At 51.6% G+C, this 23,530-nt stretch overlaps 1 protein-coding gene across 20 annotated transcripts in view; it reads left to right on the top strand.

Moving 5' to 3' along the window:
- Window positions 1-23,530, top strand: part of CACNA1C (calcium voltage-gated channel subunit alpha1 C) — a 683,102-nt gene that overhangs the window by 613,669 nt on the left and 45,903 nt on the right. For 7 of the 20 annotated variants that reach the window (XM_070495018.1, XM_070495017.1, XM_070495021.1 and 4 more), the window contains 2 exons: window positions 8,185-8,268; window positions 22,022-22,054. In XM_070495018.1, the coding sequence (XP_070351119.1) occupies window positions 8,185-8,268; window positions 22,022-22,054 (117 nt within the window). Of the gene's footprint in view, window positions 1-7,503; window positions 7,588-8,184; window positions 8,269-22,021; window positions 22,055-23,530 lie in introns of all 20 variants that reach the window. The other 13 variants (XM_070495026.1, XM_070495023.1, XM_070495014.1 and 10 more) reach the window with 6 other exon arrangements.

Raw genomic sequence — 23,530 nt, 5'->3', positions numbered from 1 at the left:
CCTGATGCGGAACAGCGCCCGCAGACAGGCACAAACGGGCGCTGTGAGGGAGAGGCCTCCCCACCGCGGCTCTCCTACTCAGGGATTTGCTACTGTTGCAACATTGTGACAGGTTTCTTTCCTGCCTGGCACTCGAGAGCTTACAAGTCACTATGAATGATAAAAAATAATTACATGACTTGCATAAAGCCTTCGTGTGGGCAAGGTAGTATTAGCTATTATATTTAATATTTAATGTGGAAAACTATTCACGCTGTGTAAAGAAGCCTGGTAGGAAAGTACACTGGTTCCCCTCTCCATCCCTGCCACTGGGAAAGAAACTGGGACACGCCCCCGAGGCTGGGAGGGGCACGCGGGATCCCCAAACCTGCAGGGCTGCGGCGTTAGCCCCCACCCGCCAGACCTGGGGCAGCGCCAGCTCTCCCAGCCGCTGCTGTAGGGGAGGGGCCCTTCTATGGTGCAGGAAGGCGGCCAGCAGGGCCAAGGCTCAAACCACAGCAGCCGGAGGGACGATCACGACAGCCAGGAGGCCCTGAACACGTCCTGTGTGAATTCAGATAACCTCCGAGACCGCCTGAGGGCGTGGGCGGTGATTATTCCTGCGTGACAGAGGGAAGCCGGGCTGCGGTGGCACCTGCCCAGCTCGAGGCTCAGCTCTGCAAGCGAGGGCAGTCGCGCATCCCATGCACGTTCTGTTTACTGAAGTGGGCGCAGGGGATTGGCTCCAACCATCCCAGCTGGGTCATACCTGCCCCTTTGCTATGGAGGGGTCAGCCCATTAGGTCCTGAAGGGCGTGGGGACCATAGGATGAGACTGCCAGGTTGCAGGCAAGCAGACCAAGGAGGGCTGCCACTGCCAGAGCTCATTCTCAGAAGGGAGGGGTGGGACTGTTCCTCCTTGTTCACCCACTCCCAGCGCTGCCTGTTCTCTGCTTCCCTCTCCCCCAAAGTGTGCTGGTGATGTTCATTTGAACTTCAAGCTGCCAACATTCGTTGCAGTGCGCCTGCCCAGCCTAGCCCTGCTGCGGGAATCCATCCAGTCAACACCCTAGTCTGGAGGAGCCCTTGGCAGAAATCAGCTCGCTTCCAGCATTAGTGGCATGAAGCAGCTATCGGGATCCTGCAGGCTACTCAAGTGCAAACTGAGGCAGAGAGAGAACGTCCTGTGGTCCTCAGAAGGAGCTTAGCTGATAACCCTGTTGCCATCTGCTCCCCGTGGGGAAGGCAAGCATCAGGTGTGCTTCAGTTTGCACACCCACGCCTTGCACAGTTCCAGGCACCTAGCAAGTGCTCCTTCTGTGTTGGTGAGACAGATAAATGAATGAGGATCTTTGAAAGTTTCCTGGGGAAGAAAAAGCTTAATTCCAAAGAAAAAATCAGAGTAAAAGGTGTCCTGTTCCAAGTGTGCGTTTCTCTAACAATTGTGAGAAGAGCCCCCATGACAACCACCCACTGGGGGCCTCCTCTCACCAGGGGCAAGGACAGCCCGTATCCCTGGCCCCCTGCCTGCTCCTGCCCTTTGTCCACCCCCCTCAAACCGCCCCCCCCCCCACCCTCGCCGGGCTGTCCATGCAGAGTGAGCCTCCAGGCACCTCTGAATGAACACATCTCAGGGTGGGAGCTGACATAGGAAGGCAGAGATCCTCATGGCCTCCCAGGCTGCCAGGGAGCCGGGAGCAGCTGTGTGCTCTGTTAGATGCCACTGATTTCTATGATTATTGTTATGTCTAAATGGCATCCTAATGTAATACAATTTATATTATCTCTGCTTGGTGTCAGTTACCATTGTGTTCCGCGATGGTCCATGGGGTTGACTCTTCACAGACTCACACTGAGACATCGCCGCTGCTGCCGCACTGCCAGCTGCTTTCAGCTCCTCCCTGGTTCATTCAGCTCTCCCCCATCTCTCAGGTCCACAAACTGAGACCCGGGAAAGATGTGTTTCCAACAACTGGGCACTGTTTCCCCACCACCACCGACCCTCTGCACGGCTGCCTGCTTCTTGGCCTGGCTCCCAAATGCTGCTCACTCAAGCAGGGGCTCCTGCTCTCTTTCAGGGACCGCATTCCTTGGGTTAAGGACAAGCCATCTTTTGCCCCTTCCCTCCCATTTTAGGCCCTGCCTCCACGAGGTGGCCTTGACCCCTTCCTCTGGCTTCCGTGGGCTCTGCTGCTCTCCCAAGTTGCAGACACTTCTGAGGCCCTGGGCCTGACTCTGGGAGCTTTCCATCCTGCTTCACTTCCTCTCATACTCTCTCTCTCTCTCCTCTCCCCTTCTCCCCACTTTCCACCGTGTGTGTGGGTTTTCCTCTCCTCCTGCCCCTCTCCTCTCCTGCCATCTACCTTAAGTGACCTTTCCTGTTAATACCCTTCTCACCATTTTCTTCTCACGTCATTTCTGTAATCCCTTCGTTTCCCAGCCGTCTCCATCTCTGGGCGGTTGAGTCTTCCGTCCTCTCATACACTCTTCCTTCCCTTGCCATCATCTGTCCCTTCCCACTCTGTCTCAGTTCCTGCAGGCCCATTCTAGTCTCAGCTCAGGTCTCCCACATCAGCACTCTCTGGAGCTCCATGTGTCCCTGGGAGGAAACGGTCTCAGGGTACAGACCCCTGGGAAGACTGCACTGCCAGAGTCAGCTTCCCCACCAGGGGTCCTGTTTCCTGACCACCTCCTCTGTGTTCCTTTGCTTCTCTTTGCTGCACCCATCGGAGATGGATGATGAAGTTGGGCAGGAAGGAATAGAGAAGAGGACAAATACAAGTAATGCTGGCAAAGTGACTTTTGCCGCCTGAGAAGAGACAGCACAATCGCAGGTGTGCAGATTTTCTTGTGGCTCCTGACCGCCAACCTGTTTGAAAGCTTGTGTTGCCTCTGAGATGATCCCAAGGGAGACCTCTGCTCTGGGCAGGGAAGGAGCTGAGAACCTAGAATTCAAGGGCAAAGGCGTGTGCCTGACCCCTCTGCAGGAGGCGTGCTCTCTGGGGTCAGAGACAGCAAACAGGCCCGCTGGGCAGCCCACTGCTCTCTTCCCAGCTCTCTAGCCACAAGAGGAGGGACCTGGGCCTTCCCTAGGAGCAACAGTGGTTTCTGAGAAGGTGGCAGTTAGCTGTCTACATGAACTTGAGTCTAACAAAATTTAGCCATCACAACTTGCATACTGTCACCAATCTCAAAATGGTACCAGCCAGATTTCATTCAAGAGTCTCAGGATGGTCACACTACCCACTGGTGACTCAAGAGGGGCAGAAAAGGCCTTAGAGACTGACTAAAGGAGAGCTCAAGATTCCAGAACCTTTGGCTTCTTCTCTCTTCCTCCACACACCTGGTCTCTGCCTTCCCCTCTGTTCAATCCCGCCCCCAAAATTGAGTCTGTGAATCCTATTTAACTAGGAGAGAGGCCAATCAACTCTCATTAACCGTGGCGGTAGCCGGTACTTCTTAGAGCGCACTCCAGCCCAGGCACAGGTCTAAGTGCTCTACTCGTGTTGTCGCATCTAATCCTCATCAGAACCCTGTGGTTATTCCATTTTAAAGGTGGGGAAACTGAGGCAAGGAGAGGTTATTTGCTCAAGGTTACCCAGCTCGTAAGTGCCCGAGGATATGAACCCAGACACCCTACCTCTGATGCCCTTAACCCATACACTGCCTCTTTCAACTTAGAATAGCTCCAATGAGGGAGTGAATCAGGGCACAGATAATCCAAAAGAGAGGAGAATCCAAAATCTGTGCCTGGGAAATGCATCATATGGTGCTTTTGCAGCACTTCTTCCTTCCTAATAGCAATTCGCTGAAGCTAATAGCAATTTGGTCTGTGTTTCCTCTGCCTGTGCCAGCCAGTGAGCGGAGGGCCGACAGCACTCGGGAGAGTGGGTTATTCTGGGGCAGCCGCAGATCGCAGGAGCAGTTGTTCATCAGCTTGGATGGATGCACAAGAGGCCTTCTCCAGAATGGCTAGAGGAAGGGCCCTTCTTCTGAACTCATTCCTAGCAGCTGGGAATTTGAAAGGGGACATCCACTGAATCTGTGTGGTTTAGGCATGGCAAGGGAGAGGCTTCCAGCCCTAAAAACATCATCCCTCCTGGATGATCAGCCCCGCTTGGCTCTGAGGAGTTGGACATGAAGAGGTTTGGTTCGCCACGCAGGGAGAGCCGGGAAAGTTCTTCCCCTACCCCTGACTTCTACCCTCGAGTCTGGGACCCCGTCACGAGGGAAAGGAGGAGTGTCAGGTATAACCTGGCTCCAGGCCAAACTGATTTCATAAGAGAAAAAGTCTATGATTTTTTTCGTACCCTTCTTCCTCCATTAGCCCCCAAACCCTCATTGCCTCTAGTTAACACTAAGCTGTCACACTCCAGAGAGTGTAGGGAAAACATATGCCTCCCAGTCCCCTCCCACTTAGGGATGCGGCCAAGTGTCTCCCTTGGACAACCTGCTGACCTACATGGGGGGTGTCAGCCTTGTTCTTGGGAATCAGCATGGAACGGGTGGGAGGAAGGGACTGTTGGAAGGGTGGGAGGAGGAGGCCGACAAAGGGAATGGAGACCTGAAAGCTGGATCTGAAACCATCGTCACGGTTGGGCTTGGAGAATTGACCGGCTCTTGGGACAGAGAGGTGGGAAGGTGGGTGGACGGGTCAGGGTGAAAAGCTGCCTCGTAAAGGGATCCTGTCACCTCCCCCAAGACATGCTCCCTCACCCCTGCATTCCGGGTGTGTGGGAATTTCCACTGCGCTGGGTCACAGGCTGGTTGGCTTCTACAGCCAGTGGGCCCTGGCACTGGGCCCAGCCAGTAGCTTGCCACAGGACAGAGAAGCCAATCAAAGCCTCCAGGAGCACAACCTGGTGAGGACAAGGATGGGCACGAGGCTTTAATGTCTGCAGAGCCCAGCCAGCCCAATGGGAGCCGGCCATGGCAGATTGGGAGAGGGCCGTGGTCAGGGAGGGGTTGATTGTTTTGTGTTTTCCTTGCATCTGCACATACACAGAGAAACCCAGGAGAAGGGGTGAGAAGTGATGCACAGCCAAGAGGTGGACAGGGTCCCTTGAGGGCTGGCCCTCCCCCGGGCTCGCCTGCGTTTAACTCTGTGTTTATCCTTGCCTTCGCCCTGCTCTCTACCTTTTTCCTTTCCCTCTTCTCCCTCAGAGGATTGCAGACCGAGGCCAACTTACCCATTTTGTTTCAGGTCTGATGGGTGAAAAGACTCCAACTCCTCCTGCTTCCTTGAGCACGGAGCCTTCTGCCTTCCTCTCTCTCCTCCTCCCCCCGAACCCAAATAATGTTTCGTTACCTCGTTTCCTAGGCTAATGCTGAACATTCCTGGACTCTACTCTGGTCCCTGTTTCTCTCCTTTCTCTTCCTTGACTCCCTTTCCCTTCCCTTCTGAAATAGCTCTACCCACAAGATGGGATTCCTGTCTACAGATATTCCCCCCACTATTTTCCAAAACCTAATTTTAAAATAGACACATAGTCATAGTTCATTTAGGGTCTTCATTCTGCCTCCCCGCCCCCAGTCAGCCTTCTCAGTTTGCCCTGTGAATGGTATCTGAGAACCTGGGAGGCAACTGCTTCTTTCCTGCTCGTAGCGTGTGACTTAAATTCGAGAGGGAAGTCTCTCTCTGCCTCAGAGGCTCTGGTATATTCAGAAAAACACTCTGGGAAGCCAACAAGACAGCCATGATTTCAAGCTGACCCTCACCTAACCCACACCCTGGCCAGCCTCTGCTTCCCCAGGCTGGCTGTCAAAGTCTCCGAGTTGCCTTTCTGTTTTCTTTTGGCAGAAATGCCTGGGAACTGAGAGGCCCCTTTCCCTGTGACCTGACCTCCCACACTAAGAATAACAGCCCTAGGACAGCATGTCTTGTGACCCTCTGAAAGAGGGCATGGCTGGGAAGTGGGAAGTTAAGGGAGCTGGATAGAGCCAGGAGAAAATGGAAGAACACGGACTCTTGGCTCTTGAGAGTAAAAAATAAAAAGGGAGACTTGGCAGCCTTTCAGCAAGCTGGGGAGAGAGATCTGGGAAGCTCTCAGAGGACCCCTGATGCTTTCATACTCACTCCCCAACCTCTAGAATTCCATCTCCTGGATGCTCCAACTGGTGGCTCAGAGAACAGGAAAATGCTGGTCCTGCTGAGGAAATGTGGTCCAGCCCTGTCTTGTCTCCTTTGCAGAACATTTCTTGAAAAATTAAATGAGCAAATGTCCTTTTTAAAAGAAGATAAATCTCTTCAGTACTTGGAGAATATGACTGTCCCCTCCTTGGGTTTCCTGAACCGTGAGCATGTCTCGCATGTGCCACAGAGCGTTGCTCTCCAGACGCCCACACCTCTGAGAGAGGCACATGGTCCATTCACTCTTTGTAAAGGGTCCACCCACCCAGGACTCCTGGAATCCTCTAGGACATCTGGAACAGCCTATCCCTTAGTTCACAGTTGTCCAAGCACCTCAAAAAAGTTTTTCAAAAACATTCATCTCTTCCCTTCTCCAAATATGGTGGAAAGCAAATAAAATCCATGTGTGCAAGATAAAGTGGTGAAGTGGGGACACGGGTCTTCCCCTTCTGTGCCAGAATCTCTCCTCCATGACACGACTGCCTACATTCCATTCCTAGGAAGTCTGTGTCCCGATACCCTCTACCCAGACTGCCCCTGTCAGTCCAGTTCTCAGGAAAGGCTTTGAGAACTCCATTTGCTCTGGGTGGCATTTGCATTTCAGCAGGACCAGAATGATGATGTTGGGGAAGAAGCCTGGCAGAGGTGCTTAGGAGACACCTCTGAAAGCACTGTTTAGGGCCATATCCTATATTTCCAAACTATGCAACTGCCCTCGACTCTGTCTCCTTTCAGTTAGTAAAGCCTTTGTCAGGACAGAGCTAGCTGCCCCTGAAACACCAAGGCATGGCCAGTGCTGGAACAAGGGTGACCCTGATTCTGTCTGCATAGAGTCCAGCTGATTATAGACACTTTTTAATGATGTGGTCCCCTTGTTGTCCCTGAGCTTTACGTGAGTCATTACTGAGCCCAGATGACCTGGCCATCCTTCTGGACCACAATACTGTAGTTTTCTGGGCCTTTTAAATTCTCAGATCACCCATTGGACCACAGCCCATTCACCTCTAAGGGGTCATACATCTGTGTTCCCACTCTCCCTCCAGACAGGCCCTTCTGATGGAAAAGAACTGGGGGCATAGGAGGTGGTGAACATGGACATTCCTCCCACCTTCTGTGGTGGGAAGTGGAAAGCGCCTCTGTGCAGGAGGGTGGACAGGTGGGATGGATCTGGAGGAAGGGGCCTATGTGACCACAAGAAGGCGGGCCAGGAGGGTTGGCTAGCCAGCTCCCTTCCATCCCCTTCCCTCCTGGGCTCCTGGCCACCGTGAGCACGCTCGGAACTCCAGCAGCAACACTGAGGTGCCTGGACGGTGATTCTGATGGTGATGTTGCTCTGTTCTTGTCTGTCTAATATTCCTTTTTAATCCCGTCCTGCCTGCCCCTCCCTTGTGTAGGGTTACTTTAGTGATCCCTGGAATGTTTTTGACTTCCTCATCGTTATTGGCAGCATAATTGACGTCATTCTCAGTGAAACTAATGTGAGTATGACTCTGCCCTCCCCAGGAAACCTCCTGCCTTCCTCCTCTGCCTCCTCTGTTCCCTCTCTCTCTCACTCTCTCTTCACCTCCTTTTATTTATTTTTTTTAATTTCCTGTTTTTACCCGCCTCCAGTCATGCTTTTTATTGAACCTGCCGTCGTCCTGTGGGGGAAAAAAAGTGGGAGCTTCTCCTCCTTTTTTTCCACTTGTCCCAGCTCGGCCCCACTGTGCTGGGCCCAGGAGCTGGGAGCTGAGCCGAGAGAGCAGCGGTGGGTGCTGCTGCTCCCCGCCCAGGGCGGCCACAGCCCATCGTGACCTTTGAACTAACCCAGCTTTTGTCAGGCCTCTCCACCCCGAGAAACCCAGGTTCCCCAGGTGTGAGCCGCCACAACTGTAGAGTGGTAAGAGAGTATTTAATATGCCCACGTAACCTCTTTCTTTTCTCATTTTTTTCTCTTCTCTCCTTTCTTTCATGCTGTGTTTTTTGTTTTGTTTTTTTTTTCATTTTTCCTCTTCTTTTTTGTTTTGTTTTTCTCCTTTGTTGTTGGTTTTTTTCTCTTCTCTCTCTCTCTTCCTCGGCTTCTCTGCCCCATGCAGCACTATTTCTGTGATGCATGGAATACATTTGACGCCTTGATTGTTGTGGGTAGCATTGTTGATATAGCAATCACCGAGGTAAACGTAAGTACATGGCGTCTGTCCCTAACTGTCCGTGCCTGCTCTAACGCTCCCGTGTCTCTGCCCGGTTTGGTTTTTTCCTTCATTATATTTTCTCCTCCCCACCTTCTCATTTTCATTTAGTTTTCTAAATTTGTTTAAATTGGTTTAAAGGATTTTTTTCTTGTTGCTTTATTTTGAAAAATTTTTTCTTCTTTTTTTTATTTTTAACTTTTGGAACGAGTTAGGCCCCCCCTTTCCTTTTAAGTTTTGATTGCTGCATCGTTTTCTCTCTCCCCTTACAATCAGCCTGGCATGACTCACACTGTGTAGGAGGACACAGCTCTAGGATCGTGGAGGGAGAAGACAGGGATATGTACAGCCTCTGGGCTGCTGCTGGGGCCAGGACCCAACCGCATCTGACCCCACCCCCCAGGCCACTGCCTCTCCCCTCCGGCCTTTCCACTCCCACGGCATCTTGGGCAGAGCTCTCTCAATGCGGAACACCGTGGCTGGACTCGGGCTCGGCCTGCCGTGTCAGCCCGAGGCCCAGCCCGTTGTGCTCACGTTGGGAGGGCTCCATCACCCTGCCGCATCACACCCGTGCAGGCAGCCGGGCCCCCAGGCTTGTTTGGGAGAGAACAGGAGGGCCGTCTTGTTTGTCATTTTCGGACACCTGCCTGCCCCCTCTCGTCTGGAGTGGCCAAGGAGCCGGGCGGCTGTGAACCACCGAGAGCGCCCCCGGGGCCTCTCCCCGCTACCTGTGGAAGCCCCGTGGGAGCACCCCGAGAGCCACTCCTGCACCTGCCTGGATCTCTCCCACTCCTCGCCCCTCACAGCCCTGCGCCTGGCTCCCTGGCCTCAGACAGAACCCCAGGCCTGCGCTCCCAGGCCCACTGCCTTCTCCCGAGAGCTGCCTCCTCCTACACAGTTGCTCCCGGCCCTGCACATGTCTTCTGTTACCTGGCATGTTTAAACCTTCTCTCTTTATCTATAGGCAAGCCATCTTGCGGTTAGTCTTTAACATGTGTGGTTTAATTTTTTGTCATTATTTTTCCGTAATTAAGAGACTTGGTAATGTTTGCACAAACGTTTGATGCACTGAACCGTTGAACAGCACAGAGCAGACGCTATAGTTTTGATCTAAGATGTTTGAAACTACCCTACCGACCGCCTCCCTGGTGTGTCCTTACCCTGCTCGTCTCCACTCCATATTTGCTCCCAATCAGTTGAACTGACATGTTACTTGACCTGCCTGATGGTTAGAAGCCCCTGTCTGCTCCCGTTCCAGCAGATGGACGTTGGAAGGAGGCTGTTACGCTTCCATACACCCACCTCCTGTCAACTCTTGCTCCCTCCCTGCTCACCCTATAGCTCCAGATTTGACTGCCCCTCTGTCTCCGAGATCCCCCTGGGTTGTCTTTGTCTCACTGTGTGTGTGTGTGTGTGTGTGTGTGTGTGTGTGTGTGTGTGTGTGTATACACTCTTCCTTGACTTCTTCCAGTAAATCATCAGATCATAAAAAAAAATCAATCTTCCTACTCATGCTCTGCACCTCTCTCCCCTCAGCACCCCCCACCCCCGCTCCTGGGAACACTGCCAGTTTGGCAGGTTGGACTTGCCCCAGGTGTATCTCAGGTGCTGTTCCAGGCCGTGAGCGGCGCACACACCTCTGAAGGCCAGAGCCGCTTGCTTAGAGCTCACGGCTGCGGTACTCTGAAGCCCTCAGTCCAGCAGTCAGGAGAGAAACAGGGAAGAGGGAGCAGCGGTGGGCCCTGCCTCCAGAGGGTTCCATCTGCAGACAGCAGTGCGGATCTGCATGAAAGTCTATGCCGAGGGACACAGAGCCCGATGGCAGGAAAACACAGAAAGGTAACAGCAAGCTGCCCCCCAGATGCAGAGAGGCCCCGTTGCAGCTCATGGGGTCCTTTGAGGTTCTCACTGTTGGCAAGGCCCACATCCTCACTCAACTTGCCATTTTCTCCCAAGACAAAGCAAAGGACATTTTCTAGGGCATGAAATTTCTACCCTGAGAAAGTAGCTGTGTTAGGGGTAAAGAGGGAGGGCACAGGACAAGAAAGGAACAGGAAATCAGCGTGCAGACCCTTACATTTTGTGCAATGGTTTTCTCTTTACAATTCACCTTTTGCATTTATCTACCCTGAGAATTTGATAGGCAAGAATTCATCCTGAATTTGCTAATGTTAAAGATGATGGTGGAGAGGTTAAGTGCCTTTTCCTGCCACACAGCTGGAATCTAGGCCTCCCAGGCCAGATTCCTCTGTCTCTTTAAACCATGTTGCCCTTTGACAAACATCGACATTTCACATGTCCCCCTGCTGGGTACTCCCACCAGCTGGCATTTGTTCAGCCCTTACGTTCTATCATTTATATTTTAAATAACCATAGGGGTTATTTTCATTTTATAAACAAAAAATTATTTATCAGCCCACTCTTAGAGTTCTGATGCCCCTCCAGCTCTGCCCAGCCTCCCTTCATCCCACATGGAGAAGCTCTTCACTCCTCCAGATTGAGGAGCTTGTTAAAAATCGAACTGAAGGGTTGTCTGAAGATTAAACGGGGACAGTGTGTGTGATGGAGAGCAAGAAGAGGAGTCCAGAGACCCCACACTTATTTCTGGACTACCTTCTCCCTCTCCCACACAAGTATTGGCTTCTGAACAAAAAGAACCAAGAGAACATCACCCAGATCAGGACAGCGTTGCGGGGGCAGAGGGGAGGCTGCACAGGAAGTCGGCACTGGCGGGTTGTCAAGTCCTGCTGCTGCTACTTCCTGAACAAGTGTTGCCAGAATGCCCTCGGACTTAGTTTCCCCATCTGTCACAGGAATGGGGGGGGTTGCTGCAGTGTGTCCTGGAGGTCAAGTAAGAGCATCTATATTAAAAGTGTGTGTAAATGGTAAAGGACTGCTGAATGGGAGAGACTGGCACCCAAGCCAGTGACATTCTTTCCTAGTTATCCTGCAGGATAACTAGGAGGGCCTTAGTGTCTAGCAAATATGTCTAATTATAATTCACTACCTACAGACACTGGGAGGGCTCTGGGTTCCCAGATATGATTAGACTGCTGGAGATGGCTGACAGGCAGAGTCAACACTGCCTGTTCACCACTGCCCATGACAAAGCCTTGACAGGCCTGTGCCACAAGCACAGTTCTCACAGAGCCCCACACTCAGATGGCAGCCAATATTGGGGATGACAAATGACACAAGCAACAATGCTTAGTCTCAGAAGTCGGTCCCTCCACCCAGACGGTTCTACCTTCAGGCCATTGGCAGCTCCTGGGTCTGGACACTCCCTCGTGCAAGGAAGTTCATGGCTCCAGGATGGTTTCCCTGGTGCCGCTCCAGGCCTTCCCCGTGCTGTCTAGTCTTACTGTCATCACAAGACCCCAGTCCCAGATACGTGTTCTATTTGGCAGGAACCCATGCTGTTAGCCTGATAGGAATCCATGAGGCTTTTCACCTGTAGCTCATCATCTTTTACTCTTAGTTTTTTTTTTGCTTGAGGAAGATTAGCCCTGAGCTAACATCTGTGCCAATCTTCCTCCACTTTATATGTGGGTCGCTGCCACAGCATGGCCAACAGTGGTGTAAGTCTGCACCTGGGATCTGAACCTGCGAACCTGACTCTTTTAAACCTACAGAAATCAACTCTCATTCCCTCACCAAATGCCATATTCATCCTAACTGCCCCCCAAATAGTCACACATTTAAAGTCGTCTCCCTTTAAATGCCTTCTCTTTCCTCCTTGCCTTTACTACCTGCGGTGCCCTTCCTCTCAGGAAATGGCTTTCCCCCACTGCCAAGCACCATCATTCATCACTCACTGTGGACAGAGTTGTGCCCTTTGTGTGTCGACACTATCTTAGGCGCCTGGGATACATCAGTGGAGAGAACAAAAGCTCCTTCCTCATGAGCTGGCATTCTAGGGTCGGGGGATAATCAGACAACGAGCAATGCACTGAGTACAGAAAATAAGGAAATCCTACAGTATGTGAAGAGATGATAAGTGCTATGGAAAAAATAGTGCCGAGTAAGTGAGGTCAGAGGCGCTGGGGAGCAGTGGGGCAGGCACCGTTCCCATGAGGCGGCTCTGCTGAGGAGGTGAGCTCTGAGCAAAGCAAGGGCGTGGAGGTGGTGAGGAGCTATCCGTGCGGATAGCTGGGAGAGGACTTTTGGGGCAGGAGGAGCAGCCACTATGGCTGGTGCCAACTGAGCAGGGACGGGGGAAGGGAGGCGATCAGAGAGGGGACCAGATTTTGGCTTCTACGCTAAGCGAGAAGGGGAGACGCTGGTGCCTTTGAGAAGAGGTGTCCCATGATCTGACTCACATTTCCAAAGGAGCACTCTGCTGTCTCTAGGAGTCAAGGGCGGAAGTCACAACACCGCTTAGAAGGTGAAGGCAGTAACCCAGGTGGGAGGTGATGGGAGCTTGCAACAAAGCGGTAGCAATACAAGTGGTGAAAAATGGTCAGATTCTCAATCTGTTTTGAAAATAGAATGACAGTGTCTCCTGACAGACTGGTTGTGGGTGTGGGAGAAAGAGGAATCCAGGATGGCTGCAAGGTTCAGGCCTGAGCAATGGGAAGTTGGAGGTGACCTCAACTGGGAAGGATGGGAGGTAGAGCGTGTTCGCATGAGGAAGACAGGAGCTCAGTCAGGGAGTGTCTGCTGACTTTCTGGTGGCGATGTCAGGTAGACACACAGTCTGAGGTCTGGGCATGGAGTCATCAGCTCACAGATGGTGTTCACAACCATCTGTGACAGTGACACAGTGGTGAAGAACAGTGGTGAAGAACGGCACGGGAGGGAGAAGAGACAGGAGAGACAAGGGCTGAGCCAGGGCCTCCAGCGTGAGGAGGGCGGGGCCCTTCCTGCTCAGAGCTGCTCTGTGGTTTCACGACTGCGCCCTCTGGGAGAGGCCTCTGAACAGCGGGCTGATGTAACTAGAGGGAGCTGGCCACTGCCCACCTTGTGCAGTTATGCTGAGTTCCGCTTCAGTGTCCGGCACCAGGCCGCTGCCCGCCTCCCCCCGACGTGCTGCCGTGTTCCCAGTCTGGGGCTGCCCCACTGCGTGCACCCTGTGAAGACGGAGTGCAACATCACGTCCTTCTAAGGAAGCCGCTGGTCTTCCTTTATTTCTTGGGTCTGAAACTGTGTTTTCCAGAGGGAAAGCCCGGAGACAAAGCTCCTATGATTGTTAATGGAAGGTCCCGGAGCGTCAAAAACTGCTCCCTAACATCTCAAATTGGGATCAGCTTGGGTGCCTGGGCCAACAGCCTCTCCCCACACTCTTTCTCCTTCTGTATGTAAAGTCTCTTGCACACTAGAAAGTGCTGAGAGGCCTGGATTCTTGCATTGTGGATACGGAGAAACATTCCCAAACTGTGAATTGAGAAGCCTGGGCTCTGTTTCTGGCTCGGGTACTGTTAAGCCCTGTGACTTAGTGTGCTTAACGCTGTTCTCCCGGCCTCAGCCTCGTTGAATGCATAGGGGGTGGGAGTGGGTAGAGATGGTCTCAGGGGGCCCTGGGCCTCTGGCACCCCCTGATCCTGGGTTGGGCATTTCTGGTGGTTTGAGGCAGTTTCCTTTCCCCACACCGCCTCGCCAGGCATGAGATGCGGCCCGAGATTCTAGGGTGGCATTCCTTTCACGAGGCCTCCCAGGCCGTGTGGGGATCCACTCCCTTGGCTTTGAGGTGGCTCTTGTGGAAGCTCTGCAGAGGGAAGGCCCTGAGCACCTTCAGGGAGAGCAGCGGGACACAGAGTGTGAGGGAAGAACAGTGGCCTGGAGAGCTGCTGCGGAGGCCTCCTTAGGAGCTGACGTGCTCGTCCCGAGAGTGACCAGAGCAGGAAAAGGCAGTTCCTTAACCATGGTGCTGGCTGGGATCTAGCCGATGAGAAGCAAGGTGGAGCGGGAGGAGGAAGAGGGAAATGAGAGGGGTCTTTGATGAGCATGTGCCAGGCATCGTGCAAGGACATCACACACGTGGTCAGATTACCTACTCAGAGCGCTATTCTCTGCAGGGGGAAACCAAGGCTTACACAGGATGAACAGTTTGCCCAAGGTCACACAGCTAATGGGTGGCAAGACTGGGATTCAACTCCATCTCCGTGGGAGAATTGACTCTTGCATTTCCCCAGAGCCCGTTGGCTGAATCCCTGGTCCAGGCTGGTGTGAGTGTGGCATCACCGAGGGGCCACTACCGCTCACAGGTCCTTATTCTGTACACTGCCAGCAATGTGAAAGGGGGCAGAGCAGCTTAACCTAGCTTCTCTGGGCCTGTGGGTGCTGCCAATGCTGGACCAAGGAGCCCAGGCTGCCCTGGGAATACGCAGACAGACAGCAGTCTGCACACCCCAATCCATGGGCCTGATTAATGGGTTTGGGAGGAAAGGGCAAAGGAAGCATAAAGCAGCCCCACTACCCTTGTCCCCTTGACATCCACAGCCTGAGAAGAGATGGGAGGAGGGGAGGACAGTCACAAGTCGGGACATAGGGCTCAGCTGCAGGCAGTGCCCAGAGAGGCTCACGTCAGGGCCTCTGGGTGCTAGCCCCATACCTCCCTCACCCTGGCTCCTGAAGCCATGGCACCTTTCCACCGCAGACCCACAGGCACAACTTCTAAATGATTACCCCCGACTGGTTCCCTATAAAAATAATAAAGCAAGTTTGGCTCCTGCTCTGGCTTCGGGGCTGGAATGACAGGGAAAGGCAGTCATCCTGAGTCATAGAGAGAGTGCTTGCTGCACATCCACCCCCTCAGGGTTGACTCAGAGCTCAGCCTGCACGCTGCAGCCCTCACTCCATCCTTCAACCCACAGCACTGAGGTGGGGTCGCAGGCCTGACTCTCTTGGTCTGCCTTTCCCTAGCCCCAACATAGCAGAGAAGGGGCCAGAACAGCACGAGAAAGGCAGGTTTAGTGCCTCCCCAAGAGCTGTGAGGAGGGGAAAAGGGGAAAGATGAGGGTAGAAAGTAGATTCGTCCAAGAATGTTCGAGTGGTCGCACTCTGAAGACCATCCCGTCCACACCCGTCTCCATTTCTTCCACAAGCGTACACTGAGCGTCTGCTGTGTCACAGCGCCTGGGGTTTGTACCAGTTTACAGATGAAGACACAGATGGCCAGAGGCAGGAAACATCTTGCTGTTTCTCACAGCTTTTTGATAGCAAGACCAGCCCAAAACCTGGCCTCTGACTCTCAATCCCTTGTGTTTAGTGTAGGGGCTCAAACACCGGTGTTGCCAGGCATTGTCTAGACGACAGTGGTCAGTGTGACCTGGGCTGGCTCTAAGGTAGATAGAATAAGTCAAGGCGGGGGTCTCAGGCCAGGCTGGTGGGGCAGAGCTGACCCTGGCCTCTCCCCACCCCTCCCTTTCGCTCTGCTGGACCCTGCTCCTTGCTCACGGAGCTCCCTTCTAGTCTCTCCTCTTTCAGCACCACCCCCGTCCCCCAACAAAGCTGCTGCGACCAAGGTGTCTTGTCTCCGATACACTGATTCATACTAAGGTGATGTGACTCGAATAAGCTATCCTTCCAAAAAGCAATCTTACCTTTAAGGAGAAGAAGGTCACACTCACCCTAAAGCTTGGCTATCTAGAGCGTCTAAGGTAGACTCCCCCATGACAGCTGGGCGAGGGAGCTGTTCCCCACCCTCTGCCCTCTAGTGTTCTGCAAAGACTGTTTTCTCCTCTGTTTGGAAATAGAGTTGGCCCTTGAGAGATTTAGCAGAACCACACTCATTGCTAGCAGTGAGCCAGCGCGTGTGGCCATGAGCAGTGCAGTGGAAATGGAGCAGCCGTCTCAAAAGCCCCCAGGCCTCTGGAGGGCAGGAGCTGCTGTGTGGGCAGTGGACCCAGGAGCACTGTAAGGCCAGACGTGGTAGGAGGACAGGGAGACAGGCCTGCTAAAGCAGGTTTTCCCAAAGCTGTGGCCTTGAGCAGCATCCCGCAGGCTTGCCCTGAAAGGTCCAGGGGAACCTATTTTTTTGTGGACATCCTTATTTGGGTTCTTAATTCAGCTATGTTAGGTCATCTGCGTGTTCTGACACAGTTATACCCGTCAAGTCTCCTCTCGCCCTGCCTTCTGACCAAGCCCCCTGCACTCTGTTTTCCTCTGATTGCCTTTCCTTTCCTTCCCTATTCTCATCTTTTCTATATGCATACAATGCTCTCCTTTCCCCTAAAATAGAGGCGTAGAAGGAAGCTGTCACAACACAACCCTTGCTTGGCCAGACAGCCACCTGTGCCTAGCCAGTGTCTGTGACTGTAGCCCTCACAGACTGAGCAAGCTACTGGTGGTATATTTGCCAGACACCCTTCTAAAGCAAAGGGACCTAGAAGATTCCATGAGCTAGTAGAGAAGGTGAGAGAACTGGACCTCAGGCAGGCTCAAAAATGCCCACAGTTGCCCCGAAAAGCCCTGCCACTTCTGTTACACCCATCAGCTCTTCATATTTAGTGCCCCCTCCCTGAGAATCATCTGTTTTTGTTTATTTCCTTTTCGAGTCTCTGCCTGTCTCTCTCATTCTGTTTCTCTCCCTTCTCTGTCCTTCCGAGCTTGCTTGCGCGTGCTCTCTCCCTCCCTCTAGCATGTGGAATTCTTTGATGTAGTTAGCACTGCTGACAAGCTGATTTCACTCGCTGACTCTCCTCAGGTTTCTTTGTGTGTTTGTTTGAATGATTGGGTACTGGCCGTCCTTCCCGTGGGAAGGCAGCTTTGTAACTGGTTTGTTAGCATGGGTTCCTGGCAGGTGGCAGCACTTGGGAGTCATCAGGCTTCAGGTGAACAACGCAGGGACCCCTGAGGCTGCAGCTGCTTCCAGCCACCTGAGCTGGTCACTGTGCAGCTGATAATACAGGCTGGTCCAGCCAGTCTCCTTCTGCATTTAGCACACAAAGACAGGAAGCGCAAGGATCGACCAGGAACCAGCAGCCCCCTTGCCCTGTACCTCTCCACCAGTCCCCCTGGGGCCAAGGGGAAGTTCTGAAGGGGCATTTCAATTGGGTGCCTGTAGCCACAAAGATTCAAGAAGGGCTCTTCTCCTTCTAGCTAGAATTTCACCTCGGAGAAACAGGTGCCAGCTGGGGGTTTCCAACATGGTGGACCTGGGGGACGGGAGGGCCACTCTTCCTGCTCTCCGCCTTCTCATCTCTGGCTTTATCTTCACGTTCCCTCCCTTTTCTGTCCAGCGTTTTTGCCTCCTTCATAAATCCCCCTTAGCATTCCTCCTCCACAGATCTGTTTCTGTCTATCCATTCATACCAAACCAAAAGGGAAATTCTGCTTAAGAACTGCTTTCAACTATCCATATTTCATTCATTTGCCCTTAAATCTGAGAACCATTGACATCTATCTTCAGCTTCTGTATATCCCAGTTGACTCGTGCTTATTTAAACTTTATATCTTCCTTAGCAAGGACGCTCTTCATTCAATTTAGAAGGCTTACAGTTTAAAACACATTTTACTTTGGCCTCCTTAAGATTCCTCTGCCTGCTGCCACCTCTGGTGGCTCTAAGATTCAGCATCTCCAGACTCCACCACATCTATAGGTTCACTTTTGGTTCCTGGGATGTGCCTTTCTCCTGGTTGAAAGAGGAGATAAGAGGATAATGAGGACACCCGGCCCCTCCCCACCCTCACTTAACCTACATGGCTGCCCCCTGGCCATGAAGCTGGAGTCAAATGTCTCTGGAAGCCCCTGACTCCTGCCATTCTCAGTTTTCTTTCTGTGTACCAGCCTCATAACTGACCTCCCAGCCTAGATTAAATGGGGTTTCACCAACAAAGCCCCAATCCCCCAGTCTTCCACCAGACCGCGACACTCTCTCAACTGAACTAGCCATCCTGTCCTGCACATCAAACTGAGATGAGATTAGAGATGATGGAAGCAGAGAAGCGGAGCTTGGGTTGGCAGGGGTGGGGGAAGTGTCAGCTGGACCAGGACCTACAGGTGGTTTGGAATGGAATTTATATCAGATCCACTCCCTAAGTTCTGGATGAGAGATTAAAAAAAAAAAAGCAAGAGTTCTGTAGCAGGGTAGCTAGTGAAAGACTCACGTACTCCCATGACATTGCTTTTTACTCCTATCTCAGAGGAATGTGGAATTTCAGTGACCTTGATATTATAGCTGTTGTCTCAATGGCAGCTGTTGGAATTGGGCAGCCCTTTCTGTATGGTGTGTTCACAACTCAACCAAGAGCCAGCCTTCTCTGGAGGATGTCAGAAGGTAGTCTGCACCTTTCAAAGTCAACGTGTTCAGGAGGTGCAGCAGTGGCTTATGATCTTTTCAAAATGCTCTCTAACCACCTGATCTCAAGAGAATATTCTGGAAGACAACTTGTTTGGGTATTGCAGCCTAGAAATCTACTGCCTAGCCCCTAAATCCCTAGTAACCCTCACACCCTGGCTATGCTGAAGAAAAAAAAGAAGAGGAAGAAGAAAAGGAAAGTCCCTTTTTCATATGGTCAAGAGCTATTTTTCAACAACCTTTTAGTTCTCCAGAGAGACTAAATAATGTTAACAACTGGAGAACACATCCCTCTCATTCCTACCTCCATCCTCTTGGGAAAATCCCCTGTACATAGGAGAACCCTCTCTCTGCAGCGTCTCATCTTCCCTGAGTTCATCCCTCAGCATCCTAAAGGTGGTCTAGAGATCATAGCTCTGTGAAAAGGAATAGTGAGTATATTCCAGAAACAAAGACTTTGTCTGCTAAGGAATACTTCTAATGTGATTCTGAACTTAATTCAGAAGAGAGTTTTCCAGAGACTATCTCTTATTAACTGCCCAGTGCCACTCCTATCATTGTTTCCAGAGGTACCAAACCCAGGTAATCTGCATAAGTACATTGAAGCAAGGTCATTCTTCCTGTGTGCCCTTAGCCTGTTGGCTGGAACCACTAGCCAGGACTCTTTCTGAAAATGCTCCACCTCTGCCTCAGATATGGAGTGATTACCTGATTCCGTTAATACCAGTTGCACAAATTAATTGCTCCAATATCTTTAAACCCTTGAAAATTACCAGATCTTTAGAAAACAAAGGTGAAAGAATTAGCTGCTCAAAAATTTACTCCATGCCTACCACAGTGGAGACAGCACCATATTACAACTCAGCCAGAAGGCTCAGGGAGGTCATGGCTCTGCTGGCTCCCTGTGGAAGGGAGTGGAGTGCAGGTGGGGTCTCCAGGCTCGCAGGGTGTAAGTCTTCAGAGAGTCCTACCACCCCTTCTTCCCTAGGAAGACCACGGATAGAGGAATTATGAGCTAACTCAGGGAACTGGGAGCGAATCAAGGAAAGTGTCAGAGATGGATGGCACAAGTGTTTCAGACTACCAACTAATTCTGGATTTAGCTCAAAAAAGTGGAATTGATGCTAGGTAGTTTCTCAAGGCACTGTACTAGATAGTCAAAGGAAGTGGCAAACACCACAAATATGTCTCTGGACTAACAGTGCAATGCCCAACCCAGGTAGTCCAGTCTCCCCTTCTAGCTCACCAGGGGCTTCCACTTGCAGCTGGGCAAGTGTACCAAGGACCAGAATGACTACACGGGGTCGGCTAGGAAGAGTCTTTTGGGAGCTGGCAGTGTATCAGTAGGCTGTGGGGTCTCTGAAGGAGATGACTGTGTCTTAGGCTTCTTCCTCTTGTTCCCACACAGAAATCACTCTGTAATTGCTTTCTGATTTTATTGTGAATGGTTAGCTATTTTTGAGACCATAGATCTTACTAACATAGCTGCTCACAGAAGAACAGGCTTGTGTCAGCGATTGACAGACAACACTGTTCCAGCAAGTTAGAAGTGCCCTCTGAACAGCATGGCTTAAGGCCCAAGAAAAAATTAATCTGTGCATCTCCAGATTCTCCCAGAGTGCAACTCTTTGGAGAGCTACCATCACCTGGGCTGGGAAACCCAACAGAGGAATCCCCAAGAGCCCATCCTGCATCTCATCGCTGCCCTCAGAGCACGCCTAACCTCCTCTCGTCTCCCATTATAGAGACGTATATAGGATTGTTAGAATAATAAGATATGACCCAGGGGATCAGAACAGACCCAAAGCTCAATCTTGAAGTAAAATATGATTTAAATAGATGAGGTTCTTAAATGGGAACTATGAAAGACTAAAAAGCAACAAGAGAAAAGACAGTTAAGACTTTTTAAAAATCCCAAATGAAAAATACTGAATGTTTAAGAAGTAAAATAAATAGTTTAATTTTTTGAAAGTTTAGGGTTAACTCAGCTGGGCCAGGTGGCCCAGGAGGCTTCTCTAAGTCGTCCCCACTCTGGTCCTGTTCAGACGGGACTGACCCAAAGGCCTTTGGGCGTTTGCCCAGGGCGGCTTCGGTGATTTGCAGGGTGGATCCAAAAGGGAAGCAACAGCCTGAGCAGAAGCCCTGGAAACACAGCAGTCCTTCCCCATTAACACAGGAACACGAGCACTTGACCAGCCTGAAACTTCTTCCGTGTGCGTGTGCATGTGCGTGTGTGTGTCTGTTTCTGTGTTCTAGCTCAGCCTGCCAGCCAAATTCTAGTGACCCCACACCCTCCAGGCATGTGGATTGACCTGGCAGCTGGCATTCCTCATGAAGTAGAAACAGATCTAAATGTGTAAATGACTGATGAGGCGTCCCTTTCCTTCTCTTCCCTTGCCTCACCCTATATCTCCACCATTCCCAGAAAGGACATCATACCAATTTCCTATGGAAAAAGAAGGAATTTGCTGAGAAATCTGTTACCAACGAAGCTTTCTCAGTCTTCAAGCAAATGTCTAGTTATGCACATTTCCATCCTTCACAACTCCCGTTACACGTTTTCTTTGTTTGTACCTTAAAAACAGAAACACAAGAGCAACCATCTGAAAGTAGAGGGTAAAAGCAAAGTCATGACCTTCTAGAAAGAGTTATCAGCTCCGATGGTCAAGGTCGGTCTGGCTGAGCTCTGTGAGCTGGGGCCCAAGGAGTAGGGACAGCTTCCCAGATATAGGCTCCAGGAACAGGGAGAGAGTTGCTGTGGGGTACCCACCTGCAGCCACTTTCCTCAGCTCCTATCCCAAAACGAGCTCAGGAGTCAGACCCACGAGAACAGCTTCTTGGGGTGGTAATGATACACCCAAATTTTGAAATTTAAAAAATAGGTCCACACTCGTTCTTTCATGCCAGTGGCCAAGGTTCTTCACACCTGTCAACTGGAAGCTCGGCAGGACCGCCTCCCGCCGGAGCCTACGTTGTGGAGGACTGGCCCCTGCTATGGAGGGGTTGAGGGCTACCTCTTTAGGTTCTCCTCAGTGGTAACTAAAACTCAGTCTTCCCCTAAACCTGAGGGGCCCCAGAGCGCCTTGGCTTAAATATGTGAGGGCAAGGACAGGCAAGGCCCTTCTCCTCCAGCTGGCAATGCCTGGGCAAAGCTAGAGTGCAAGCCCTCAAAGGTTATCTTAGGACACATGGCTAATTCAGAAACAAGTAAACGATTTCCATCCACCCCATTTATAATGGGTATGAATGACTTAATTCGTGGCCAGAGATGGTCCCAGGTAGGAGAATGCCGTATGGGTCCTCGCTAGATGTGAGACCCAGCTCTGCAGAGCCCCCATTCCTGGTCATGTCCCAGAACCTGCCAGACCTACACTTTGTATTTCTTTCACTTGTTTCATTTGCCCTCTCCTGCCGCTGTGTTGCTCCTGTGTTAGCCGAGACCTAGAATACCGGGCGTCTTCGTTGGAGACTCATTACAGCTTATCTCTATCTGCCTTTCTTTAAAGCCAGCTGAACATACCCAATGCTCTCCCTTTATGGTAAGACGGACCCTGCAGACCACGCTCTCAGCTTCTGTGACCTCCTCTAACTTCCCCCACTCTTACCCACCCCGACCCCCAGAGTGTCCCGGAACCCAGCCTAGCTCCCGCTGCATGTAGCCACCGTGTCTGTCATGCGCCTGCCTGCCTGGTCTCGTGTGAGCTGTGAATGCTGTTTGTGTAATGGTGTTCCTTCCCCTCCTTGTGCTTTCCTTTGGGTGATAATTCACTGTGATCTTGACTGTCTAATGAGCCACTGGGAGAGAACTGGACCCAAGGGCCATTTCCTGTTAAACATCCTGAGCACTACATTGGCTAAAGTCTCCAACTTTAATCTGACGTGGGAAATTCGCATAGGGCACCTATGAGGGCCGTGGTAAGGGCCTCCAGGGAAAGGAGAGAGAGATGGTCCTGCCAGGAGATGGAAGGGCAGGCGCTGGCTCCCACTAATCATCAGGTGTCTGTAGCTGCTGGCCTCCCTTGTGCTCCGCGTTCACGGCCACAGGAAAAGGTTTACTGGGGTTTCTTACTGAGAGTGTGGTTGAATTTCCAGTCAGGCCAGCAGTGTTACCAGTGAAGTTTTCTAAATTCTTCAAGTTCATTAAAATAAGGCTATACCTCATTTTTCTGCAAGCAGAAAAACAAACTTCATTGTTTGATTGGACCACTCCTGGCACAGGAGTCTATGATTCACTTTGGCTAACGTGATAGATATGCCACTTGGTGTGACCTTGAAGTCTCCTTGGAACAGCATCCTCCAAAGGCTACCATCACGCATTTCAAACTGGGCCAGGTGTGAGTTTTTGAAAGGATCGGTGAGTGGGTTGATTCCCTGAGCCCCTCAAGTCCACAGACTGGAAGCAAGATTGGGTCAGGTGGTGTTTCCCAATGCCACCCATCCCAGGCTGGCTGGAACGTCACCCAGGGAGAGGCTGGATATTCCACCCCACTTGGCAGAGACGGCCCTTGGGATCTGCTTCTTCATTGTATTGTCATTTGGTTTATAAGAGGAATTGTTGTGTCCAAATGGATATGTGTTTATTCTCCTTCTAGAACATTAGGAAATGGCAGCAACTGGGGAGGGTTCTGAACCCAGAATAGAATTCAAACTGCAAGCTTGATTTTTACTGTTTTGAACTCATCAGATCCAGATGCCCCTGTGGCACCAACTTCTCAAACTCTTGTCTCCCTCAGCTGAAGTTCCCCGCTTAAGCTTGTTCTTTCTTCTTTTTTCTCCTTTCCTGAACATGGTGGAACTGACAGCTGAGGGATAAATCCCTTCGCCTCCTCTGCATACTCCTCTGGGGGAACACAACCTCCTTTTAATTCTATTTCAAGTAGATACACAGGTGATAGAAATGCAGAGATTAAGGGCATCAAAGACTTCAGAATACTCGGCAGGGTAGGGCCCAGGGGCACTGCGCTCCCTCCCCCTAGCTGCCGCAGCAGCCCCCAGAGCGGGCCCCCAACACCCAC

Source organism: Equus asinus, chromosome 22 (genome assembly GCF_041296235.1).
Source record: "Equus asinus isolate D_3611 breed Donkey chromosome 22, EquAss-T2T_v2, whole genome shotgun sequence".
Classification (NCBI taxonomy): domain Eukaryota; kingdom Metazoa; phylum Chordata; class Mammalia; order Perissodactyla; family Equidae; genus Equus; species Equus asinus.
This window is presented reverse-complemented; position numbering and strand designations above follow the sequence as displayed.